The 22,739-nt window shown below is 43.8% G+C and overlaps 2 protein-coding genes across 4 annotated transcripts; both read right to left on the bottom strand.

The window, feature by feature from the left end:
• Positions 1 to 32: 32 nt before the first annotated feature.
• On the bottom strand, positions 33 to 15,647 carry LOC310776040 (DNA-directed RNA polymerase III subunit RPC4). The gene is made up of 9 exons (XM_083636191.1): positions 15,275 to 15,647; positions 14,693 to 14,892; positions 14,529 to 14,575; positions 14,185 to 14,336; positions 12,386 to 12,507; positions 11,104 to 11,215; positions 3,267 to 3,550; positions 1,911 to 2,063; positions 33 to 1,237 (listed from the first exon to the last, which is right to left on the bottom strand). The coding sequence occupies exons 1-9, from the start codon at positions 15,279 to 15,281 to the stop codon at positions 1,094 to 1,096; spliced, it is 1,221 nt and encodes a 406-aa protein (XP_083492317.1). The 5' UTR covers positions 15,282 to 15,647; the 3' UTR covers positions 33 to 1,093.
• A 747-nt stretch (positions 15,648 to 16,394) lies between these two features.
• On the bottom strand, positions 16,395 to 20,456 carry LOC310775131 (G-protein coupled receptor 4-like). Of its 3 annotated transcripts, none has more exons than XM_083635225.1 (4): positions 20,353 to 20,456; positions 19,039 to 19,163; positions 18,080 to 18,255; positions 16,395 to 17,116 (listed from the first exon to the last, which is right to left on the bottom strand). In XM_083635225.1, the coding sequence occupies exons 2-4, from the start codon at positions 19,138 to 19,140 to the stop codon at positions 16,576 to 16,578; spliced, it is 819 nt and encodes a 272-aa protein (XP_083491351.1). In that variant the 5' UTR covers positions 19,141 to 19,163; positions 20,353 to 20,456; the 3' UTR covers positions 16,395 to 16,575. The 3 variants fall into 3 exon arrangements, with proteins under 3 accessions (XP_083491351.1, XP_083491350.1, XP_083491352.1); XM_083635224.1 differs by having other exon boundaries at positions 20,378 to 20,431; XM_083635226.1 differs by having other exon boundaries at positions 19,039 to 19,160; positions 20,353 to 20,382.
• Between the last annotated feature and the right edge of the window lie 2,283 nt (positions 20,457 to 22,739).

Raw genomic sequence — 22,739 nt, 5'->3', positions numbered from 1 at the left:
AAAGACAAATCAACAAAGTTTATAAGGAACACAAAAGACCAAACATAAACCGACTATGATCAATGGGGCCAAGTAGTGGTAACATCATGGAAAAAAAGACCACCAGTGTTTGTTTCACTAGTCTAACCAGATAAAAACAGTTGTACATTTTTACTTTACATTTGTATGACTGATTGAAAAACTAAGTTGTAGCCGGACGAATCAGGTTCACGCAAAGAACAAAACCCTGACAGCTACAGTACACTGAAAATACTACTTTACCCCTAAAGAAACAATATAGAAGTTCCAAATGCCATTGTATACATTATCAGTGCATTGGCAGTTGCTGTGTAGCAGTCCAAATTTGTTACATTGAGTTATCAGTCTGTGCCAAAATGTGTCTTTACCCCAACATTAACAACATGGTAAGAAAATAGTACAAGATAAGATTAAGAACATAATCTTAATATTACGTGGCTACCACTTTTATCCACGTTTCAATTGTCTCAAGTTATAAAAGATTCTAATTAACCATCTCTTTCTGTTCATACACCTGCCCTGCATTATTAAAACGGATGTATTACATGGAATCAATAAGGGACCACCGTTTTGGGCAAATATGAATGGTCGGTTATACTGATAATAACCAAGCATTCACCTAAAATACAAACTATTAGCACTTTGGTTGTTCCTGTGCTTTTCATCCTTGGATAAGAGCCTTTAACATCCACATGGGTCGTCCCAGTATGGGTCATCTGTCCTGATACAGTACATGTAGCTGGTGTGTTGGAGAGTTGTGGACTGGTCAAGAGGACAGACCAACTGGTGACAGAAAAATATTTTAAACCAATCTCGGAATCCCCCCTACTCGGTGCTGTGATGGAGTGTGCAGTATGTTGTATGTATGTATGCATGTATAGTATCCTCTCAATGAGAAGTCAGTCATATATGCATACATACATACATGTATGTACTGTATATACATGTGTCATACAGCTTCTGGGGCTTGTCTCTGTCTCTTGTCTGTGCTCAGGTCAAAGTAGAAATGTCCTTCCTGTAGGAAAAGTCTAGCTTATGCTCGAGTCGGGTTAGCATGTAGCAGGCAGCAGCCAGATTATCGGTGTCCTTGCAGCGGCTTTGTCGGAGCTTCTCGGAGCAAAGCCTGGAAGTCAGGAGACAAGACCAGTTTGTGGTGGACGTTCCCCAACACCATCATGTCTCCGCTTCGCCCGTCGGACAGACGCACAGAAACCAGTTGCTGTGAGGGGAAGGAGATGACATTTTAATTATAATCATAATATAGTGGAGACAAGATGCACGGTATGACAGTAGACTAAGCATTCACATTCACATACATAGCCTACTTAATATGATCAGTGTACCACAGTAACGGTAAAGAGTTGGTACTCCAGTAGTCCAGAGTAGCACAGTTGGTAACAGCAGTGAGTATTCTGGAAGGCCCACTGAGAACCGAAGAGAGAATAGAAGAATAACAGATTTGATGTTCGTTTCACTTCTGCCTAGGGAAAGTAACTTTTGCATTACTTTTAAAAGTCTGCTTCGATTGTTATTAATGCACACATTATGTTAGTGTTGCTGTGCCACAGTGTGGCATTGAACATTCACTTATTGGGGAGGCTTATAGCCTATCAAGGTCATTAGCCTCTGGGGCTCTGGCTGCAGCTGCAGCTCTCTTCCCGGACTAGGTCTGAGGATCAGAAACCAGATAATCCTCTGAAGTTGTCCGTTATTTTCATGTCCTAAAGTAACTAGTAACTAGCCCAGTTGCTATTTTAGTAACTGTAACTGAGTTACTCAATTTGAAAAGTAATTAGTTAGATTACTAGTTACTGCAAGAAGTAGTTAAGTTACAGTAACTAGTTACTTAGTAACTAGTTACTCCCAACACTGTATATGACACACATACACACCTGTAGGAATGAGAACGCGGCTCCTTCAGAAACGTCCAGGACGATGTCACCCAGCTTCAGCTCCACCTTGCCCGACCTCCTGATCTGCAGTTTCCCCAGAAAACCCTCTGGGAAATCTGACAGCACAGGACAGTCCTCCTTAACCACACACTCCTGGAGGGAGGGAGGGAGGGAGAGAGAGAGAGGGAGGGGGGGGGGGGGAGGGAGGGAGGGAAGGAGGGAGGGGGGAGAGAGATGGAGGGAAGGAGGGAGGGGGGAGAGAGATGGAGGGAGAGCCTTCAACACAACCGCTTCAAAATAAGGTTTGACCAATATGAGGTTCCCACAGGTCCTTGAAATACTTGAAAGTTTGGGTATTTGAGAGCGAGAGAAAAAAACAAGGCCTTGACGTTTTTGAAAATAGACATAGACGACATGTCAATGAAAGTGCTTGAATTGATATATTTTGGGCAAGAATAGAAATGCAAGTTCTTCTGATATTTTGTTTTACTTGATGTTAATGAATAGGCATTGCAAATTAGCTCAGGCTATAAATGTGACATATGACATGAGTGTTTCTTGTTAAATGTTCTGTGTGTACTGTATGTATATCTGTCCCTACACCAATAAACATGCAATGAATGAAAGGCTACATTCTACCTGGAGAAAGTGCCACAGTCACATGACCAATAGAAGTCAAATGACGCAGATTAAACAGCAGCAAGAAAGGAAACGTTAAGCAAACCTTCAGCTATGCCCGGAAAATGTTTTTTTATCCCCCATTAGTGCTAATTTTTAATTTATTTATCCTGGTTGCTGCTCCACCCTCTGCCGATCTGAGGAGAGCCGAAACTGGCTCCATGCTTCCTCCGAGACGCGGGCAGTTAGCCAGCCGCTTCTTTTCACCTGACAGGGGAAGCTTCACCGGTAGGGACATAGCACGTTGGGAGGATCACGCTATTCCAACGAGTTCCCCTCCCTCTGAACAGGCACCCTGAACGAGGACATGCGGACGGGCACGCACTCCTTCAGCGCTCACAGCGTCCCAGGTGGGAATCGAACCCAGGACCTTCTAGCTGTGAGGCGACAGCGCTACCACTGCGCCACCGTGCCCCCTTGAATTTGATGTTTAAGGTGGTGTTGGAACCCTGCATTATGTTCTGGTTAAAGTAGTGGCCTCTAAAGCAGAAAAGCAACACCAGATGTGTCACTAACACAGGTGATTGTTCCTTGTATTCACTTTTTCTTTCTTTTCTTTATTGGTAATTAAAATACAAGTGGCCTCAGAGAAGCCCCAGATACAAAAATCACCAAAAGGATAAAAACACAATAAAGTCCAAAGGCTTATTTCCATCGTGGTCCTTTTAACTCACTCACTTGTGCTTTTACATGTGCCGCCCTCTTGTCCTCTGCCTTGCCATCTTTCTTGCCGGGTTTCTCTGTCGCAGGTCCGACACCAGAGGGGGCCTTGGCCGACGCTCTGCCAGGCATACAGTCAGGCAGCTGGATGAAGAACAGCTCCTCCCCGCCCGACAGCCTCAGATCCTGGAAGAGTTGGAGCAGCGACGGGTGCTCTGGCCCGGGCTGCTCCGCCGCGCTCTGGACCCCTCTGCCTGGAGGTACGCAGCACGGCGTCCTGAAGAGCGGAGGGTCCTCTTTACCTGGCAGGACAACAACAAACACATTTTCACCTGGCACAAACAGAATGGAGTAAAACAGACAAGAAAATACAGATAGTTAAAGTTAAGTTAAGTTAAGTTAACCTTTATTTATCCCCATGGGGAAATTCATCCTCTGCATTTGACCCATCCTCTACTAGGAACCTTCCTAGGACTAGGAGCAGTGGGCAGCCACAGTGCAGCGCCCGGGGACCAACTCCAGTTCTTTTACGATTGCCTTGGTCAGGGGCACTGACAGGAGTATTAACCCTAACATGCATGTCTTTAGGTGGTGGGAGGAAACCGGAGCACCCGGAGAAAACCCACAGGAACACGGGGAGAACATGCAAACTCCACACAGAAAGGACTTGGGACGGACCGGGGTTCGAACCCGGGACTTGCTGTGAGGCAACAGTACTAACCACTGAGCCACCCTGCCGCCAATACTGTAAAGATACTGTAATACTGTAAAGATACTGTAAAGACATACAGACAGAAGATAATACAGAGCAAGCTTTGGAACAGTATGAATTTTCAAAGTAAGGTACAGTATTGACCAAAATATCATGGTATAAGGCAGGGGTGGGCAACTATTTTTCATGGGGGGCCACATGAGAAATCCAGATTGTTGCCGGGGGCCGAACAAATATTGTCATGCCGTAACCCAGGGATGGGCAACTTTGATGATAGAGAGGGCCACAAAAAAAGTCCTCGCTACCAGATTTTGCTGAGGGCTGAACGGCGCCAGCGCGAAAAAATTGGGGCATTTGAAACCAGGTTTAGAGGAATAACTCATTTTAAATTAACAGTTGTGATGTCATTTTTCACTCTTAACCACCAATATTTGATCCTTTTCTCACTCACTCCTATGTCACCACACTCTTCCTGCAGGGCTTGAAATTAACTTTTTTCACCACCTGCCAATATGGCTGCTAGATTTTAAAGTTACCAGCCAATTAGAATTTCCACTATCCGAAATGTTTTTCTTGAAATAAACCAGAATATGAGTGGGTTAATTTAAGCATAAGTATCAGTAAGTGGCCGGGATTCTCAAAGCCTGTGTTGAGGGTCACACGAACATGCACTCTTGAAGCTAAATAAATCCAAAACCAACAAGTTAATTATTTAAATTTCTACCTCAATGTAGAACAGCCATTTCTTACACATGAGATTACTTTTGGCCTTTTAGTCATAAAGATTATTGAAAGATATTCCATATTCCAGACTGAAATGCTATAACAGAAGAATATTGGCCAGAATGACATGAACATTTGGACACTTATTCAGTGGGTATCTTGCATGTTGCGTAATTTTTGCCATCACAGCTGCTTTTTACATGTATGGGATAATACAGGCTAATATACAAGGTGTCCCAAGCTCTGAGTCATTATAAACTCAATTAGCTACAGAAGCTAATGTTCACATTCAGTCCTTGTATATTTCTCTCATGTGTTCATCATTCCTTTCCTCCTCTGTGTGTGTGTGTGATTGAGAAATGAGATGCAGGTGGTGTTCATCCTAATTGGCCTGGTCAGGTGTCAGATTGCTGCTGGCTGATGGAGAGCATTTAAGCCAGCTGATGCCATCCTGTCGCCCCTTGCTCTCCTCATTCCCAACGATGATGGCTGCTGTGCTGACTGCTGTGTTCTGTCAGGTAGGAACTGTGTGTAGACCTACTTTAGTAGTTCTGCAGAACTTTATTAAGATGTGTCTTTATCTTGGTAGACCTGTGCAGTCTAAACTGTAAATAGTTACCTTCCAGATCTACACTTTTGTACACTGTAAATAACACTTACCCAAGTAGCAGAAAGTAGGGGGAGAAGCCCTTTAGTTTTTTGTAACATTTTCTCATGTTTATTTTGTAGGAGCTTATAGGTAAGAGCTGTGTCTCTTATTTAATCCATCATTTTCTTTTCTTAGGTAAATTTAAGGTTGGGGATTAGTTTGATTGGTTAGTTGTGTTGGGGCCATGCTGTGCTCTGAAACTAAACCTGCTACTTGTGAACTTGTGATGGTGGTTTGGCTGATCATCCTTGGGAGTGGGAAGAGTGGGGGCACTTTTGTGTTGCGGTCCAGTTCCCCGAGGCCGGTTCCTAACATAATTGGGTGCTCGTCTGCTTTTCTCATTCGTCAGCATGTCGTCTGTGAGTGTGTGTGTATATATATATTTTATGTTTGTCTGGTGGGCAGTCTTTGTGCAGGTGGTAAATGGTGTTAGTCAAGGTGCCTGTGCATGGAGCTGAGGAAGCTCATGGTGGTAAAGCTGGTGGAGATGTTTGTTGGAGGAGCAAGTCAGAGGGGACCAGTAAGACTGAGGGGCGTGACAAGGCAGGGCCGTCAGTAGCACCGTTTCTCCTCTTTCTGTGTAGACTGCTACCCTACAAGAGTCTCCGTACACAGACTTGCCTGTCACTCTGACTCCCAAGCAGTCTAAATCAGCGATACAGACGTATTTACAAGTGTCACAGAAACATTTCAAAGCCACATATTGAGAAGAAGAGTTCATAGCTTCTCGACATCGGGGTTAGAAAGCTCGACGCTGCTCATAAATGCCTCTTTTCATCTGAAGTCTGCGCTGGTGATATTTTTTACCGAGCCTTTGGCCAGAGTGGCGCTGTGACGGCTGAGAGCTCTAACCCGGAAAAAATATCACCAGCACAGACTTCAGATGAAAAGAGGCATTTATGAGCAGCGTCGAGCTTTCTAACCCCAACGTCGAGAAGCTATGAACTCTTCTCAATATGTGGCTTTGAAATGTTTCTGTGACACTTGTACATACGTCTGTATCACTGATTTATTAGACGGCTTGGGAGTCAGAGTCACAGGCAAGTCTATGTACGGAGACGGGACTCTTGTAGGGTAGCATAGTCTACACAGAAAGGAGAAACGGTGCTACTGACGGCCCTGCCTTGTCACGCCCCTCCTCAGTCTTACTGGTCCCCTCTGACCGGCTCCTCCTCCAACAAACATCTCCACCAGCTTTACCACCATGAGCTTCCTCAGCTCCATGCAAAGGCACCTTGACTAACACCATTTACCACCTGCACAAAGACTGCCCACCAGACAAACATATAAAATATATATATATATATATTCAGATGACGTGCTGACTAACGAGAAAAGCGGGCGACCCCATAATTATGTTAGGAACCGGCCTCGGGGAAGGGGACGGCAACACAAAAGTGCCCCCACTCTTCCCACTCCCAAAGATGATCAGCCAAACCACCATCACAAGTACACAAGTAGCAGGTTTAGTTTCAGAGCACAGCATGGCCCCAACATCAACAAATCAAACTAATCGCCAACCTTAAACTTACCTAAGAAAAGGATGGATTAAAAAAAATATATAGACACAGCTCTCACCTATAAGCTCCTACAAAATAAACATGAGAAAATGTTACAAAACTAAAGGGCTTCTCCCTCCTACTTTCTGCTACTTTGGTAAGAGTTATTTGGTGTAAACATGTATAGATCTGGAAGGTAGCTATTTACATTTTAGACTGCACAAGTCTACATAGACAAGGACAGATCTTAAAGAACTACTAACGTAGGCCTACACACAGTTCCTACCTGACAGAACAAAGAGTCAGCAGAGCAGCCATCATCGTTCGCAATGACAGCAAGGGATGGCATCCCCAAACCCATTCAACAGTACAGAAACAGGAAGTGAATGAAATAAAATGTTTGAGGCTATCATTCAAAACGCAATTAGCTACAGAATTAGACCTTTTTGTGTCATGTGTTCACAGCATTCCTTTCCTCAGTGTGTGATTGAATTAAGAGTCCACTCATTGTACTCCTAATTCCCTACTATGATGGCTCTCTGTTGACTCTTTGCTGTGTTCTGACAGGTAGGAACTGTGGAGGCCTACTTAGTGCTTCAGAACTTGAAGATGTGTTATCTAGGTGGACCTGTGCAGTCTAAACTGTTAATAGCTACTTTCAGCTCTACACTTTTGTACACTAACACCTTACCCAAGTAAAGTAGGAGGGAGAAGCCCATTAGTTTTATGTAACATTCTCATGTTTATTTTGTAGGCGCTTATAGGTGAGAGCTGTCTTAGTTAATCCATCCTTTTCTTAGGTAAGTTTAAGGTTGGGGATTAGTTTGTTGTTGGGGCCATGCTGTGCTCTGAAACTAAACCTGCGACTTGTGAACTTGTGATGGTGGTTTTAAATGGCTGATCATCCTTGGGAGTGGGAGGAGTGGGGGCACTTGTGTTGTGGTCCCGTTCCCCGAGGCCAGTTCCTAACATAATTGGGGGCTCATCCGCTTTTCTCGTTCGTCAGCACGTCGTCTGAGTGTATATATATATATATATATTATATGTTTGTCTGGTGGGCAGTCTTTGTGCAGGTGGTAAATGGTGTGCATGGAGCTGAGGAAGCTCATGGTGGTAAAGCTGGTGGAGAGAGAGGTTTGTTGGAGGAGCCGGTCAGAGGGGACCAGTAAGACTGAGGAGGGGCGTGACAAGGCAGGGCCGTCAGTAGCACCGTTTCTCCTCTTTCTGTGTAGACTATGCTACCCTACAAGAGTCCCGTCTCCGTACATAGACTTGCCTGTGACTCTGACTCCCAAGCCGTCTAAATCAGTGATAGACGTATTTACAAGTGTCACAGAAACATTTCAAAGCCACATATTGAGAAGAAGGGTTCATCGCTTCTCGACGTCGGGGTTAGAAAGCTCGACGCTGCTCATAAATGCCTCTTTTCATCTGAAGTCTGTGCTGGTGATATTTTTTCCAGGTTAGAGCTCCCAGCCGTCAGAGCGCTCAACAGCGCCACTCTGGCCGAAAGCTTGGTAAAAAATATCACCAGCACAGACTTCAGATGAAAAGAGGCATTTATGAGCAGCGACGAGCTTTCTAACCCCAACGTCGAGAAGCTATGAACCCTTCTCAATATGTGGCTTTGAAATGTTTCTGTGACACTTGTAAATACGTCTGTATCGCTGATTTAGACGGCTTGGGAGTCAGAGTGACAGGCAAGTCTATGTACGGAGACTCTTGTAGGGTAACAGTCTACACAGAAAGAGGAGAAACGGTGCTACTGACGGCCCTGCCTTGTCACGCCCATCCTCAGTCTTACTGGTCCCCTCTGACCGGCTCCTCCTCCAACAAACATCTCCACCAGCTTTACCACCATGAGCTTCCTCAGCTCCATGCAAAGGCACCTTGACTAACACCATTTACCACCTGCACAAAGACTGCCCACCAGACAAACATAAAATATATTTATACACACACACACACACACACACACACACACACACAACGTGCTGACGAATGAGAAAAGCAGATGAGCACCCAATTATGTTAGGAACCGGCCTCGGGGAACCGGACCACAACACAAGAGTGCCCCCACTCTTCCCACTCCCAAGGATGATCAGCCAAACCACCATCACAAGTTCACAAGTAGCAGGTTTAGTTTCAGAGCACAGCATGGCCCCAACACAACTAACCAATCAAACTAATCCCCAACCTTAAATTTACCTAAGAAAAGAAAATGATGGATTAAATAAGAGACACAGCTCTTACCTATAAGCTCCTACAAAATAAACATGAGAAAATGTTACAAAAAACTAAAGGGCTTCTCCCCCTACTTTCTGCTACTTGGGTAAGTGTTATTTACAGTGTACAAAAGTGTAGATCTGGAAGGTAACTATTTACAGTTTAGACTGCACAGGTCTACCAAGATAAAGACACATCTTAATAAAGTTCTGCAGAACTACTAAAGTAGGTCTACACAAAGTTCCTACCTGACAGAACACAGCAGTCAGCACAGCAGCCATCATCGTTGGGAATGAGGAGAGCAAGGGGCGACAGGATGGCATCAGCTGGCTTAAATGCTCTCCACCAGCCAATCAGCCAGCAGCAATCTGACACCTGACCAGGCCAATTAGGATGAACACCACCTGCATCTCATTTCTCAATCACACACACACAGAGGAGGAAAGGAATGATGAACACATGAGAGAAATATACAAGGACTGAATGTGAACATTAGCTTCTGTAGCTAATTGAGTTTATAATGACTCAGAGCTTGGGACACCTTGTATATTAGCCTGTATTATCCCATACATGTAAAAAGCAGCTGTGATGGCAAAGATTAGGCTTACAACATATACAGTATATAAAATATGTGACTGTGTGTGTGTTTTGTACATGATTAGTTAATTAACTATGGGCTTAATTATAAATGAGTTATGACTGAACGTTACTATAAAGCACACATGGGCAACATACGGCCCCCTGTGTGGCCCGCGATGGAATTGCAAAAAAAGATATTTTTTTTTTACAGTGCACCTGAACGCAACATGCAAGATACCCACTGAATAAGTGTCCAAATGTTCATGTCATTCTGGCCAATATTCTTCTGTTATAGCATTTCAGTCTGGAATATGGAATATCTTTCAATAATCTTTATGACTAAAAGGCCAAAAGTAATCTCATGTGTAAGAAATGGCTGTTCTACATTGAGGTAGAAATTTAAATAATTAACTTGTTGGTTTTGGATTTATTTAGCTTCAAGAGTGCATGTTCGTGTGACCCTCAACACAGGCTTTGAGAATCCCGGCCACTTACTGATACTTATGCTTAAATTAACCCACTCATATTCTGGTTTATTTCAAGAAAAACATTTCGGATAGTGGAAATTCTAATTGGCTGGTAACTTTAAAATCTAGCAGCCATATTGGCAGGTGGTGAAAAAAGTTAATTTCAAGCCCTGCAGGGAGAGTGTGGTGACATAGGAGTGAGTGAGAAAAGGATCAAATATTGGTGGTTAAGACTGAATAATGACATCACAACTGTTAATTTAAAATGAGTTATTCCTCTAAACCTGGCTTCAAATGCCCAATTTTTTCGCGCTGGCGCCGTTCAGCCCTCAGCAAAATCTGGTAGCGAGGACTTTTTTTGTGGCCCTCTCTATCATCAAAGTTGCCCATCCCTGGGTTACGGCATGACAATATTTGTTCGGCCCCCGGCAACAATCTGGATTTCTCATGTGGCCCCCCATGAAAAATAGTTGCCCACCCCTGTGTTAGAGGGTACACACAGGAGAATACTGTCACAGAGGACTAAGAGATGATTTACCATCTAAGCCTTAAGGTATTAAACATACTATGGCCCATTGAAAAAACAAACAAGTATTGCTTTTAAGAAAATAGGGCAAGGGACCCCTTTGAAAATGGCTATGCCAGTTTCCCCTCGCCAAAATGTATTTAGCCCCGTGCCCAACAAGCTAGCATAGCATGGTTGGTGCCAATGGATGGCTTAGGTCTTCTAGGGAAAGCCTATCTACATCCTTCTTAAATGCCGCACTCAGGGCCACCCTTGCTTGAGTCTGTACCCCACCTGGTCCACCGCAGTCAAAATGGCCTGGACACGCCACTGATACCAGTACCTTCACTCTAGCTTTCAAAATAAGACACGGACGCACGCCGACACCCTCAGGACTTTGAGGTGGCAACTGGGCGAGCAATCAGATTCCCGGGGTGGCCACGCCCACTGCCAAGAAACACCCCTGATAACCATAATGATGTAACCATAACTTACATGTTGAGGTGGTTGTCAATGCTTCTGTCCTTATGAAGCTGCTGGAATGACACAGAGGGAGCTGAATGGGTCTCAGTTTGGCATCGTTCCTCAGACCTGGGTCATCTATAAACTGTATTTGGGAAGAGAAAATACCAATTGTACAGAATTGGGCTAGTTAATGCTGGTTACTATCCGGTGGCAACCTCCGCTCCACAGAAGGTCCAGTTAGAGCACACGAGATAAGATGATGTCCCAACAAGAAGATTTATTTTGTCTTCACACACGCATCACGATTATGCACCACTCTTTTTTTGTCCAAATGTTCAGATTGTTATATAATGTGCGGTACGGGCAGAAGGAGCGAGATCAACAAAGGTCTTGACTCGGGATGTTATCTATCTTCAGAGGAAGGGACGGCTTCTTTTAACATGCCACTAACAGACCATGTGACTTCAACAACCAATGAGCATGCAAACATCCATATAAGCGACATTCATCCAGAAGGTGCTAGAACTTTACATGCAACACCTCATCCAGAAGGTGCTAGAACTCCTAAACAGAATGAATGCATGTAACATGTACTTTTTGATGCACGCACACTTAACATCTGAAAAATGACTTCAAAACAATCTAAACATGGCAATAATCTGCCTGATTAAGTCTATTAACTAAAATAATTCCAACAGGAGAACTTGCTGGCCTTTTGTGCACCAATTATTAAACTCTTAATGAGCTGATTATTTTGTATTCACAGTAGTAGTAGTATTGTTGTTGTTATTATATGTTGTTGTGTATAATAATCATTTCGAAAGCACTTTTCAAAACAGTTACAAAGTGCATCCAAGGACCTTTGTCATGTAATCTGCCTCTGTAAACTGTCTAATCAAGGCTACGTAATATTGAAAAAAAAGTAGGCTGTTGTTTTTTATTATGATGCATTATGCCGACTCGTTATTAGCTGGCGCTCGCCCCCCGGGTGTCTAGAACACAGGACACAGAGGAGATCTGACATCACTGGCTCGTTAATGACATCATGTGATCTGTGACTATGACATCATGACAGTCGTTGTGACATCATTAATTATATTTTAGAGAAATAAATGATGTAACCCTTTAAATTACAGGCCATTAATTATGTAATAATGACTGGCAATAAGTAATATCCAAGTAAAATAGATATAGCATGAGATCATAGAAAGCTGCTTTAACTGCTCTAAACTAACTACGGTAGGTGTGAGGCGCCGCACAAAGTGTGTGTAAATGTGATGTCATGGTATAGCAGACAGCAGTAAGTGCTCACATCGTCTCGCTGCAGCTTACGGAGTATCTCGTCCTCATCCTCCTCCGATTGTCTCCTCTCCTTCACAGATTTACATACAGGAGAGGCTGTGGAGTCACACACATCTGTAGCACCGCGCCAGGCTGCCAGGGAGGAGAGGACAGGGACTTATATTCATTGACTGACTGATGGTTGGATGGGAGAGAGGAGAAGACAAACTAAACTGAAATGACACCTTAAAACAATCCGTCACCACGATGAAAAGATTAATCTACATGTTACCATCTCACTGAAAGCAGGGTTGCCACTCTTTTGTAATGATACATTTCAAGGACTTTTAAGCAGTGATGATGTCATCAGTGATGTCATCTGTGATTATGTCATCAGTGATGTCATAGAGCAGGCGAAGCCACGTAGCGGGCGAGTTGCGTATGCGATGAGCTGTGGGCGGGTGAGGCTGCGAGCCCGCGCAGCGTGCAAGCCTCGGCGCTCGATTGCTAGTACTATTAAAAATGAAAAGTCTCCGTCTGTGAGTGAGTGAGCAGAATTTGGTCCGGTCACGGCTATGCCATGTTACGTGCGATCGGGCTGAAACTTTCAGGGCGTGTAAAAAGCACCCGTGCGGGTGACCTGACAGAACCAGATTTTTGAATTAGGTAATTGCCCTAAGTTGGAAGAGGTCCAACTCCCAGCGGAGGGGGGAAGTGGGTGGGCAGACTGGGTGGGTCTAATACCGCATTCATGACAACTCGGCCCACCGGAGGTTTCAACACGGAACCTCCGCCCTGGACAGATTTGCGTTCACGCTGCACCTCCCGCTCGGGGGGAAAGCCCAAACTGTTGCTATAGCAACCCGCGTTAGCATGGTAGCTACCTACTAGTGAACAATGCTAACCGAACATGCTGAATGCTGAATTTCACACAGAGCGAAACACAGATGATACAAACACATATGAAATGTTAACATTACATAATTAAGAACTCAACTTGTGTGTTAAAACGTCAACAAACGTCTTTATAATAATTCTGTGATTATCATTAACGATGCAAGTAGCCATTTTGATGTGGCTGTGACGTCAACTCGGAGAAACCGGAGCTCTGAATGATACCCGAATTTCCGAGCTGTAATTCTGGCCTGGACGACCGTTCAATTCACTTTTTACAGGTCGGAACCCATTTTTTCCGGCGGTCCGAGTTGTCTTGAACGGGGTATAACTCCCAGGGTGGGGAGGGGTCCATTTCCCACTAGTAATAATAATCAGTGATGTCACTGATGACATCATCAGTGATGTCACTCAAGCAATTGTGATGTAGTGACAGTGATGTAGAACTGTATGACATCATCAGTGATTTCTGGTGTCATCAGTGATGTCATAGCAGCATGAGCTGTGATTGGTCTATGTAAGTTGATGTCATAGCTGTGAGCTGTTATCACTGTAGTGACAGTGGTTACTCAAGCAAGTGTGATGTCATCAGTGATGTCATAGCAGCATGACCTGCAGAGATTGGTCTATGTAAAATATTGCTGTTGCGCCCCCTGTGTCAAGGTGTGCCTTGCACGGACGGACAGACGCACACGCAACTCTCCCATTATAATCGTATCATAGGTGAATTTTGAGATGAAGGAGCACACAAGGCTCAAACTCAGAGATTCTGTAGGCTAAATAAATGTAGGCTCCAAGCACTTTTAAGGACCTCTTTATGAATCCAAGCACTTTCAAGGCCCCCCCCCCCCCTGCCCCAAACCACTTTCAAGTACAGACCCGTGGCAAGCCTGCGTGAAGACCGAAAAGGAAAGAACAGAACAGTGATGTGTAAACCTGTTTTGCGTATGGAGTCGGCGGGACCCTGCTCGAAGATGGAGTGAGACTGGATGGTCTGAGGCCTCTCTCTCCTCCTCCCTCTGCTCTCTCTCTTCTTCTCCTCCCACTGTCTTCTCTCCTTCGGTGCCGTGTGAATCTCCTCCCTCAACCTGGACAAGAACCCAACATGACAATCAATAAAAGAAACAATAGCAGGTGCAATGTTTAAAACAGGGAAGCATGTCTTCGGTATTGGCTGATAAAGGCTTAAAAAAAGTATATACTGTATATATATATTTCAATTGTGTATCCTATTAAAACACACATGAAACATGGCAATTGTCTTATCGACAGTCACTCACTCATCCTTGCTTTTCCTCACAGCTTTGACGTTTGGTTCAAAGGTTTTCTGTCAGGAAGCAAAAAGTGGGGAGGCCACAATACATATTGTCACATTTCTCTATTGGGATATATTGAATTTCGATCATCACTATTGAATAGGCTACTGCCACCAAATATCAATTACCTTTGATTTTTTGAAGGCTCCCAGCGTCAGGTCCCTGGATCTGAGGGAGGTCAGTCTTCCAGGGGGAGGGGGAGAGGACAGGCCCCTGGCCCGGCCAGGGAGCCCTCTGCCCGGTGGGGAACTCAGCCCGCCACCGCCGCTGATTCCAGAGGACCCGGGTACACAGTCTGCATCCCCAGAGTCGCTCATTTTGTGCTTCGCTGAGTTTTGATAGACAGGGTCAGTAGTGTCATCAATAACATAATGTTGTTGTTCTTGTCTGCTTTTTCGGCTACAGCTCAGAGATCACACATGCAGTGGAATATCTACAAAAAGCATTGGGTCAGTGCTTGGGACAAACAATATGCTTTTATTTTGAAGGTAAGATCACTGTGAGCTAGCTTGACGCGCTGCTCCCTCTCTCTCTCCCTCCCTCTCTCTCTCTCTCTCTCTTTCTCTTTCTCACACACACACACACACGCACACACGCCTACTGCACACGCAAAATACAACTGAATTACAGTCTTCTCATTTAACTGTTACCACGACGAAGACGCCAAACCAAGCTACAGGTCGTTGAAAGACAGTCAAATGTGAGCTTACCGTCCATTTTGTGTACACCAGACTATTAGAGCCGAGGAGAGGAGAGAGGAGGCTGCGGCAGGCAGAAAAACACAGATGACCAAAGTCAAAGTGGACAGTTGAGACAAAAATATCCGATCGGATCTTCATCAAACCAGATGGTATATTTCGCTCCTAAACGGCGGCACTGATGGAAGGCCGTTTCGTTTCCGTAGGCTACAATACATCCTTGACAGAGTGACAGCTCTTGTTCGTTTACCTTCTGCTGGTCTGTGAATTTAAAACACTGCGTCGAGCTACACCGTTACAAAACGTTATATAGTATCCAATTAAATACGTTCAATCAGTAATTCCGATTTGGTCGCGGTTTTATTTGTCTATGGGTAGTACTAGTTCCCTCATCCGTGCTGTGTGCTGTGCTGCTTTTGTTGTTGTTCTATGTGCTGTATTAGTCTTAGCCGCATGGGGGCGATGTTTGTCTTGATTTTGTGACTTGCAAGGGGACTTCAAGCCATACAATAGAATCAGCTTTATTATTGGCCTTGTCAAGGCCAATAAAGGTCAATATAACATAGTATAATATGGGGTTGCTACAATAGTATAACATAATAAAATATATTATGATATATAGGCTAATAGTTTCTTCCCACAGGCCATCACTCTGACGAACACTTAAATAAAACAAAGAACTCAAATAGACTTAAGAAGCCAGTTCCTCTACACTTAACAGTCCAGTTTGTGGACACTGTGAGATTCCATGTGTGATAGAGGGAGAGAAAAAGAAGAAGTAAAAAAGAGGGATGTTGGTACAACAGTGGTCAACATCCCTTCCCCCCACTGGCCCCTTGTATATTTCCACTGGCCAGGCACAAATGAAAACAACTATTTATTCCATAATTTTGGTGATTTTATTATGGTTGTTTTCCTTTTGGTTATGTAATGTTACACAAATACAAAATATAAAAATCGGCACTATATGGTTTCTCCCTATTTTGTGCAAAGCTATATCATATGGAATACATATAGGGAGAAGAGAACAGAATTTATGAGAAGAGCATTTAAGCGAGCATGGATGACCTTGATAATAAACTCAATGGCTTGCAAATGTACCTAACAGACAAATTATTGCTCACGACCCCCCCCCCCCCCCCCCCCTCTCTCTCTGGTCACTCACTCACTCACATGACTCTCTCTCACTCTCTCTCTGGTCTAGTTCAACCCCCGACAACAACTCCTCAGTGCTGGAAGGCTCCTCCCATCTCTTCTCTTCACCTCCTTTCCCCTCCTCTAGTTCTTCCCCCCTCTCTCTTCCTCTCCTTTTCCTACACGGTGCTGATTGTGGTATCATTCACGGTGTTGAGCTCTGTCTGCTCTTCGCTGTTCCTGCACCGACATAGGCGGGCCAGCAGCTTGTCTATGGCTCCTTTCCTCATGAAAAAATACAGAATCACATCCATAAGAGGACTGAACTGGATGAAGATGAGACGCAGGTTATCATCGAAAATGAGCCCATACGATCCTGTTGCAGCCGCCAGGAACCAAAAGATGGTGGGCAGGAACAGCAGTGTGTAGTTAAGCAGCACCAGAACCAAGACTCCCACAATTCGCCGTTTCTCCTCAGGGGGCACCGTGATGGCAGCAGACAGAGCTTTGAGGGTCCCAGCCAGGCAGAAGATGAGTATGGGGAAGGGGAGGAGGAGAGAGGTGGCGAGGAGGATCAATGAACCCACCCAGCTGCCCACCACAAAATATTCAACAATGTTGAGGGTGATAGAGAAGGCCCAGAACATGAAGGAGACCACCAGAGAGAACTTGATGGTGCGCCTGGAGTGGTACCATAGTGGGGAGCTGATGACCAAATACCTGTAATTGAAAGAAAGAAAGAAAGAAAGAAAGAAAGAAAATGTTATTGTACTGTATTACTCCTCAACAACAACAACAACAAAAAACATCAAATTTTGTTCTTGGATTTCTTCTCTGTGCTTGGATTTGTGTGTGCAAAAAACCCTGTCAAAATTTTGCACAAAGAATCCGAGCACAGACAAGAAATTTCACAAGCACACAGAAGCAGTTTGACTGAGGGCAGGAAATCTGTCCAAGCAACAAAAGACATTTGAGTGCAAGCACCGAGTTTGAGCACAAGCAGATCAAATCTAAGCGTGAGCAGGGGCTATTTGAGTGCGAGGGCGGAGTTTGAGGGAAAGCCTTTCAAAATCTGAAGGTGAAATCCATAAATCATGCTCTCAAATTGCTAGACCGCACTCTTGGATATTGATAGGGATGGCATACTAGCACAAACATGTCTGTGTTCTCACAGTCGAGTACAACTGTCACGTGTCACAGTGTAGTTCCTCGTCCTCAGCTTAGCATAGTCGCGACTGGCATTGTATCATCATTAGAGCCTATATGAAGACTCTACGACGACTTTGAAAATCTGACATTTTTTGGAGCTGAAAATCGGTGGTCTTCTTGCATTTGAAGGTCAAAAATCTGTAAAATAATCAAAATTACATCAATTATGAATTCCTCAACCCAAAAGGTCCCAGAAACAATGTAGCCTACTTTGCACCATTGTAGGCCAGTGGGCAGGTGTTTTAAACCAGATAGATATATAGATAGATAGACAGGCAGGCAGGCAGGCAGGCAGACAGACAGACAGACAGGCAGGCAGGCAGGCAGACAGACAGACAGACAGACAGACAGGCAGGCAGGCAGGCAGGCAGGCAGGCAGACAGACAGACAGACAGACAGACAGACAGACAGACAGACAGATAGATAGATAGATAGATAGATAGATAGATAGAGCACACATAGATGGTTAGCTACCTTTCCATGGCTACACACACCATGAAGGAAAGACTGGCCGCCACCCCAATATTGTAGACAAGATAAAGATAGCGGCCGGTGTAACCCGCCTCCCGGAAGGCCAGGCAGCAGATCTGGATGACATCAGAGACGAGGAGGTTGATGACGTAGATCGGAGCAACCTGGCCTCTTCGCACCTACAGGCACAGGAGGTAGAAATACATGATCTGAGAAAGTCCAAATAAATTTATTTGAATGAATGAATTAATCAATGAGTGATTCAACAATTGGAGGGATGTGAGAATGCACAAATCAATGAATGAATGCATAGATGTGTGGATGAAATAATGATCGAAATAAGACACGAAAAATGAAATGTGTAGCCTAAACCTTGAATGAAACAATAAGCAGAACTCGACAGAATAAAGATGATTGTATAAAATGCTGCGCTGTAGTCCCTGTCACAGCCGAGGTGGATTAGACACTAAACTGCCTGTAGCTACAGTATGTGGTGTTTTAAAAGTACTGATCATCACCTTTCTATAGAGACACTGCATGAAATAGGCCACACCCATCACGGGGGAAAGCGCTCCATTCACTCCCATACACCAGCGTCATTTTCCTTGAATTAAACATAGCTAAAAGCTGTTGTGTGGTGCGCTGCGCAGACAACAAATGTAAAAGAAATCACCAATTCAAATGTTTTTGTACTCCCGAGCAAAACAAGGAAGCCATTGAGAATTGGCGAGAAGAAAAATTTGGATCTAGCTGTCAAGGAAGTAAGTTGGAGTGTTCAACTTCCGTAAATAATTTATGATCTTTGTGTGCAACACGCAACCATGCATAGGAGAACGCCAGGATTGGGGGGGGGGTTGTTTTCCCCCGTTTTGGGCGTGGTTTCTGAATGATGACGAGCTCTGCAGTGTCTCTATGCATATAGACAGATAACAGAAAGACAGGTAGATCAGATAAGACAGTACCAGGAAAAGCAGAGCACAGATGGCCAGCAAGGTCAAAGGAAGGCCGACGGAGATGACGATCCATGCCGTCACTGTCAAGGCGAATTCATACGAATCTTCCATTCTTCCATTCAGAGTGAGACCTGCTGTTGGGGACACTATAGGTCAGGGAACGGTGGAGGGTTTCTTCGGATGTTTTCACACTTGGACCCCTTTAAAAGAACCGAACTCAGACCTCTTTAAGGGGACCAACAAAAAAGGGACTCAGTTCTTTTTGTGTTCACATTGTCATTTCATTTGAAAGTGGACTCAGTTCTCTTTCTGGTCCATTTCAGCTCTGATGGGGCCTCAGTCCTCTTTCTGTTCACACTATACTTGGTTCCACTGGAGCTCTGACCTTTACTGCTTTGGATTACGAGTAGTTTTCACTTGGACCAAGATGGCTGTTCTTATATTTGTCTTATACTATATTGTATTGGATAAAACAAACACACATCTTTCAAAACCTTGTAAGATACTAGTCTACATTAAACCAGGTTCTGTTACAACACAGCTAGTTGCCTTAAGCCTATCAGAAAACAGCACATAGGCACATGGGCATAAGAGGTCGAACTGAGGCGATACACTGAAGTTGTTATGAGCAAAGAGCCTAAAATCAAAACTCGTTATATAAGGATTTTTCTAAATGTCTATGGAGAAAATGAATGGGGAACTGAGTTCTGGGGCAAATGACGTCACGAAAAAGCTCTATTGTCGTTGAAATAATGGAATGCCAAGTCGACGGGTGCCGAGAGTGCCACAATCCTGTTAAAAATAATTAAGAAGTTACACATTCAGAAGTGACAGAGATTCTGGTTTTGGGGGGAGTTTGGCAGAAGATGTCAGAGAGGTCACTGCAAGTTACATTATAATCCCAGTTCCTATACAGGCTACCACAACACCCCATAGACAGCATTGGTCAGAATTTACTGCAGGGAACACTTGATAGCCGATCTGTATACGGTATTAATCTCAGCAGTTATTAATAATATAAACCCCTACCTCACATGATGCGGTTGTCATCTGCTAATTATTATAGCTTCAGGGCCCGATGACCAGGGCGTGACTAGACTACCACACAATATTCACTACTGTTAATACTACTGTTAGTAACAATAACAGTAATAATGAATGTAGGCATTCATTAAAAGTAGAATGATAAACGACTGAAGCAGGCATATATACAGCAGGACTAAAATACCGGTAGGTTAAAAATACACGTAAGCCTATAAAAATAGTGTTGTAAGAAGTGACCACATACATTTTCTTGTATGATAAATAATAAGATAAATGTACGTTTTGAAATCTGCTGGACAACAACCTGGATGTTGCATCTGCTGAGGTCCGCTGTTCCTTCGTCTGCATCCAGACAGCCAGCCTTCAGTAGTTATAGTGTGACTTGTCAGATAAGAGAAGTGCTCCACTGTCTTGCTTTCTTTTTCTCTCATTTCACTTTCTTTCCCAGACAGGGGGCGGACGGAGCGACACTCTCAGTCCAGAGGGGGCAGACCATTCTCAATGGGCCCTTCTGATAAAGTCATTTTAAAAGTCACAACTGTAAAATAGCTGATATATCCCCTATCCTCTCCGAAAACACAATTTGTCACTTATTGAGCCAAGTAATATGTCCAAGAAAGCATACAGTGATGCCACTTTTTTTATGCATATAAAAAATGAAAAATAAAATATATTATATTTTATTTTTCATATAAAAAATGAAAAATAAAATATATTATATTTTATTTTTCATTTTTTATATGCAATAAAGACACACAAGAACAAAAACAACAAAAACAAAGACACACAAGCTCAGTCACAGGAAAGGAAAAGAAAGAAAAAGCATACACATATCTTACAACATCATAGTGAGGTGCTACCACGATATATAGAATCCAGTGTGAGGAGTAAACGAGAGATCAGTTGGGTGAGTTACCCGTTGCCCCTAACCTCGTCCAAGTAGGCCATAAATGGGTCCCAAATGGTAGAAAACTTCCTAAGTGAATTGGTCCTCAGCAACCCGAGTCTCTCCATACGTATAACTGAAACCATGTCTGACAGCCATGGCTGAAAAGAAGGTGGGGAGGGGGACTTCCACTCCCTTAGGATGAGTCTGTTGGCGACAGTCGTCCCCTGCGTCAGAGACTGCTGCACAGCAGTAGGAAGGAGCAGAGAAGATTCAGAGCAGCCGAAGATGGCAAGTTCCGCCTCCGGCTGAAGGGTTACTTTATAGGCCTTGGAGCTACCCTCTAACACTTGACACCTATCACAAAGTGGTGAGACCGAGGGGTAGATCTTGTGCAACTTAGATTTCGAATAATGAAGACGGTGAGTGACTTTAAATTGGATCAGCTGGTGTCTGCTGTTGATTGAGCAGAGTTGGACCACATAGACTCCTGTCCCATATAAATTCTGATAAATCAACACCAAGTTCCTCCTGCCACGCCTCTCTTATCCTCTCAGTGGGGGCTCTGGTGCAGCCATCAAATACACACACAAATCTAGAAATAAGATGCCTGGAGTCGGGGGGGCTTAACAAAACATCAAAAAAGGCATGTTCATTTGGGATTACTTCAAAGTCATGAATCTTGGATCGAACATGAGCTCTAACTTGTAGGTATATAAGCCAATGTGTGTTGGGCAAATCAAATTTCCTCCTCAGAAGATCAAAGGACGCAAAATGGCCATCTATGTGTATAGGTCTCTGAAGGAAACCAGCCCCTTCTCACTCCAGGCAGTGATGCCACTTTACAGACAAGCTTATACGAGGGGTCAGCCGAGCAGCATTTTGGTAAACAAACTGGGGCGAAACGACACTGGAGCCAGCCTTGAATGTCTCACTCTATGTTGTTTACATTTTAAACAGTGGAAAAAAGAGCTTCTTGGTTTCTTTTTAGAGAAAAATGTAATGCAGAAGTGTTGGTACACAGGTAACCTGCACAGGTTTAATGCAGAAGTGTTGGTACACAGGTAACCTGCACAGGTTTACAATACAATGTACAACTTCAAAAAATAGGAGACACGGTCGGGCAAGCATTACATTTTTCTCTAAAAGGAAACCACAAAGCTCCTTTTTCCACTGTTGATCACAATTTTGACTTTGAGCTTGCTTGCTTCCACTTTTTCTGTTCCTGTTTACATTTTAAAAACTGCGACAGTTCACACAACTTTAACACAACATGCCTATACATCAGACTCTTGAGCTACTTCTGCTCTCACTCAGAATGTCAAAATATAAGCGATGTCATGTATAGTTTTCAGTGGCGGCTGGTGAGCTTGGAAACAGGGGAGGTAGCTTCCCTTTGCATGTATTTTGTGTTGCAAATTTGTGATCTGTCTGTCTGACGTGAAATCAAAGTACTTTGTTCTCTGCCTAGAACTGTCTGAAACGGAAGGCCATCTGTTTTCATAACTGCTTTTCTGATCAACCACCCGATCTACTATGAATCATTGATTCACAATCTCCAGGGAAACTGGGTTGTAGAGATTGTACAACTCCACCCCATCGAATGGGGACATTTTGAAGCAATTCCTTTCCATTGAATTAAGTGATTCATAGTAGAACGGGTGGATCAACTGTACATTTGAAAGTGTCTGCCCTAGTATTGAACTTTCTGTTTCATAAATGTCAGACAGGGTTTATTAGAATACAATTAGAGAGTTGTTTACCAGACGGTCACAAAAAT

The sequence above is a fragment of the Poromitra crassiceps genome (genome assembly GCF_964638095.1).
Source record: "Poromitra crassiceps genome assembly, chromosome: 4".
Classification (NCBI taxonomy): Eukaryota; Metazoa; Chordata; class Actinopteri; order Beryciformes; family Melamphaidae; genus Poromitra; species Poromitra crassiceps.
The sequence above is the reverse complement of the archived record's forward strand: the minus strand, read 5'-3'. Positions and strand labels throughout refer to the sequence as shown.

What these genes read in the sequence shown, in the direction of transcription:
- LOC310776040 (XM_083636191.1), bottom strand. An exon ending in GTAAGCTGCAGCGAGACGAT is followed by an intron (nt 11,216 to 12,385) that starts GTGAGCACTTAC and finishes TCCCAAATACAG; the next exon opens with TTTATAGATGACCCAGGTCT. An exon ending in ATTGACAACCACCTCAACAT is followed by an intron (nt 3,551 to 11,103) that starts GTAAGTTATGGT and finishes TTGTCCTGCCAG; the next exon opens with GTAAAGAGGACCCTCCGCTC.
- LOC310775131 (XM_083635224.1), bottom strand. An exon ending in TCTGTGCTCTGCTTTTCCTG is followed by an intron (nt 18,256 to 19,038) that starts GTACTGTCTTAT and finishes CTGTGCCTGTAG; the next exon opens with GTGCGAAGAGGCCAGGTTGC. An exon ending in GTGTGTGTAGCCATGGAAAG is followed by an intron (nt 17,117 to 18,079) that starts GTAGCTAACCAT and finishes TTTCAATTACAG; the next exon opens with GTATTTGGTCATCAGCTCCC.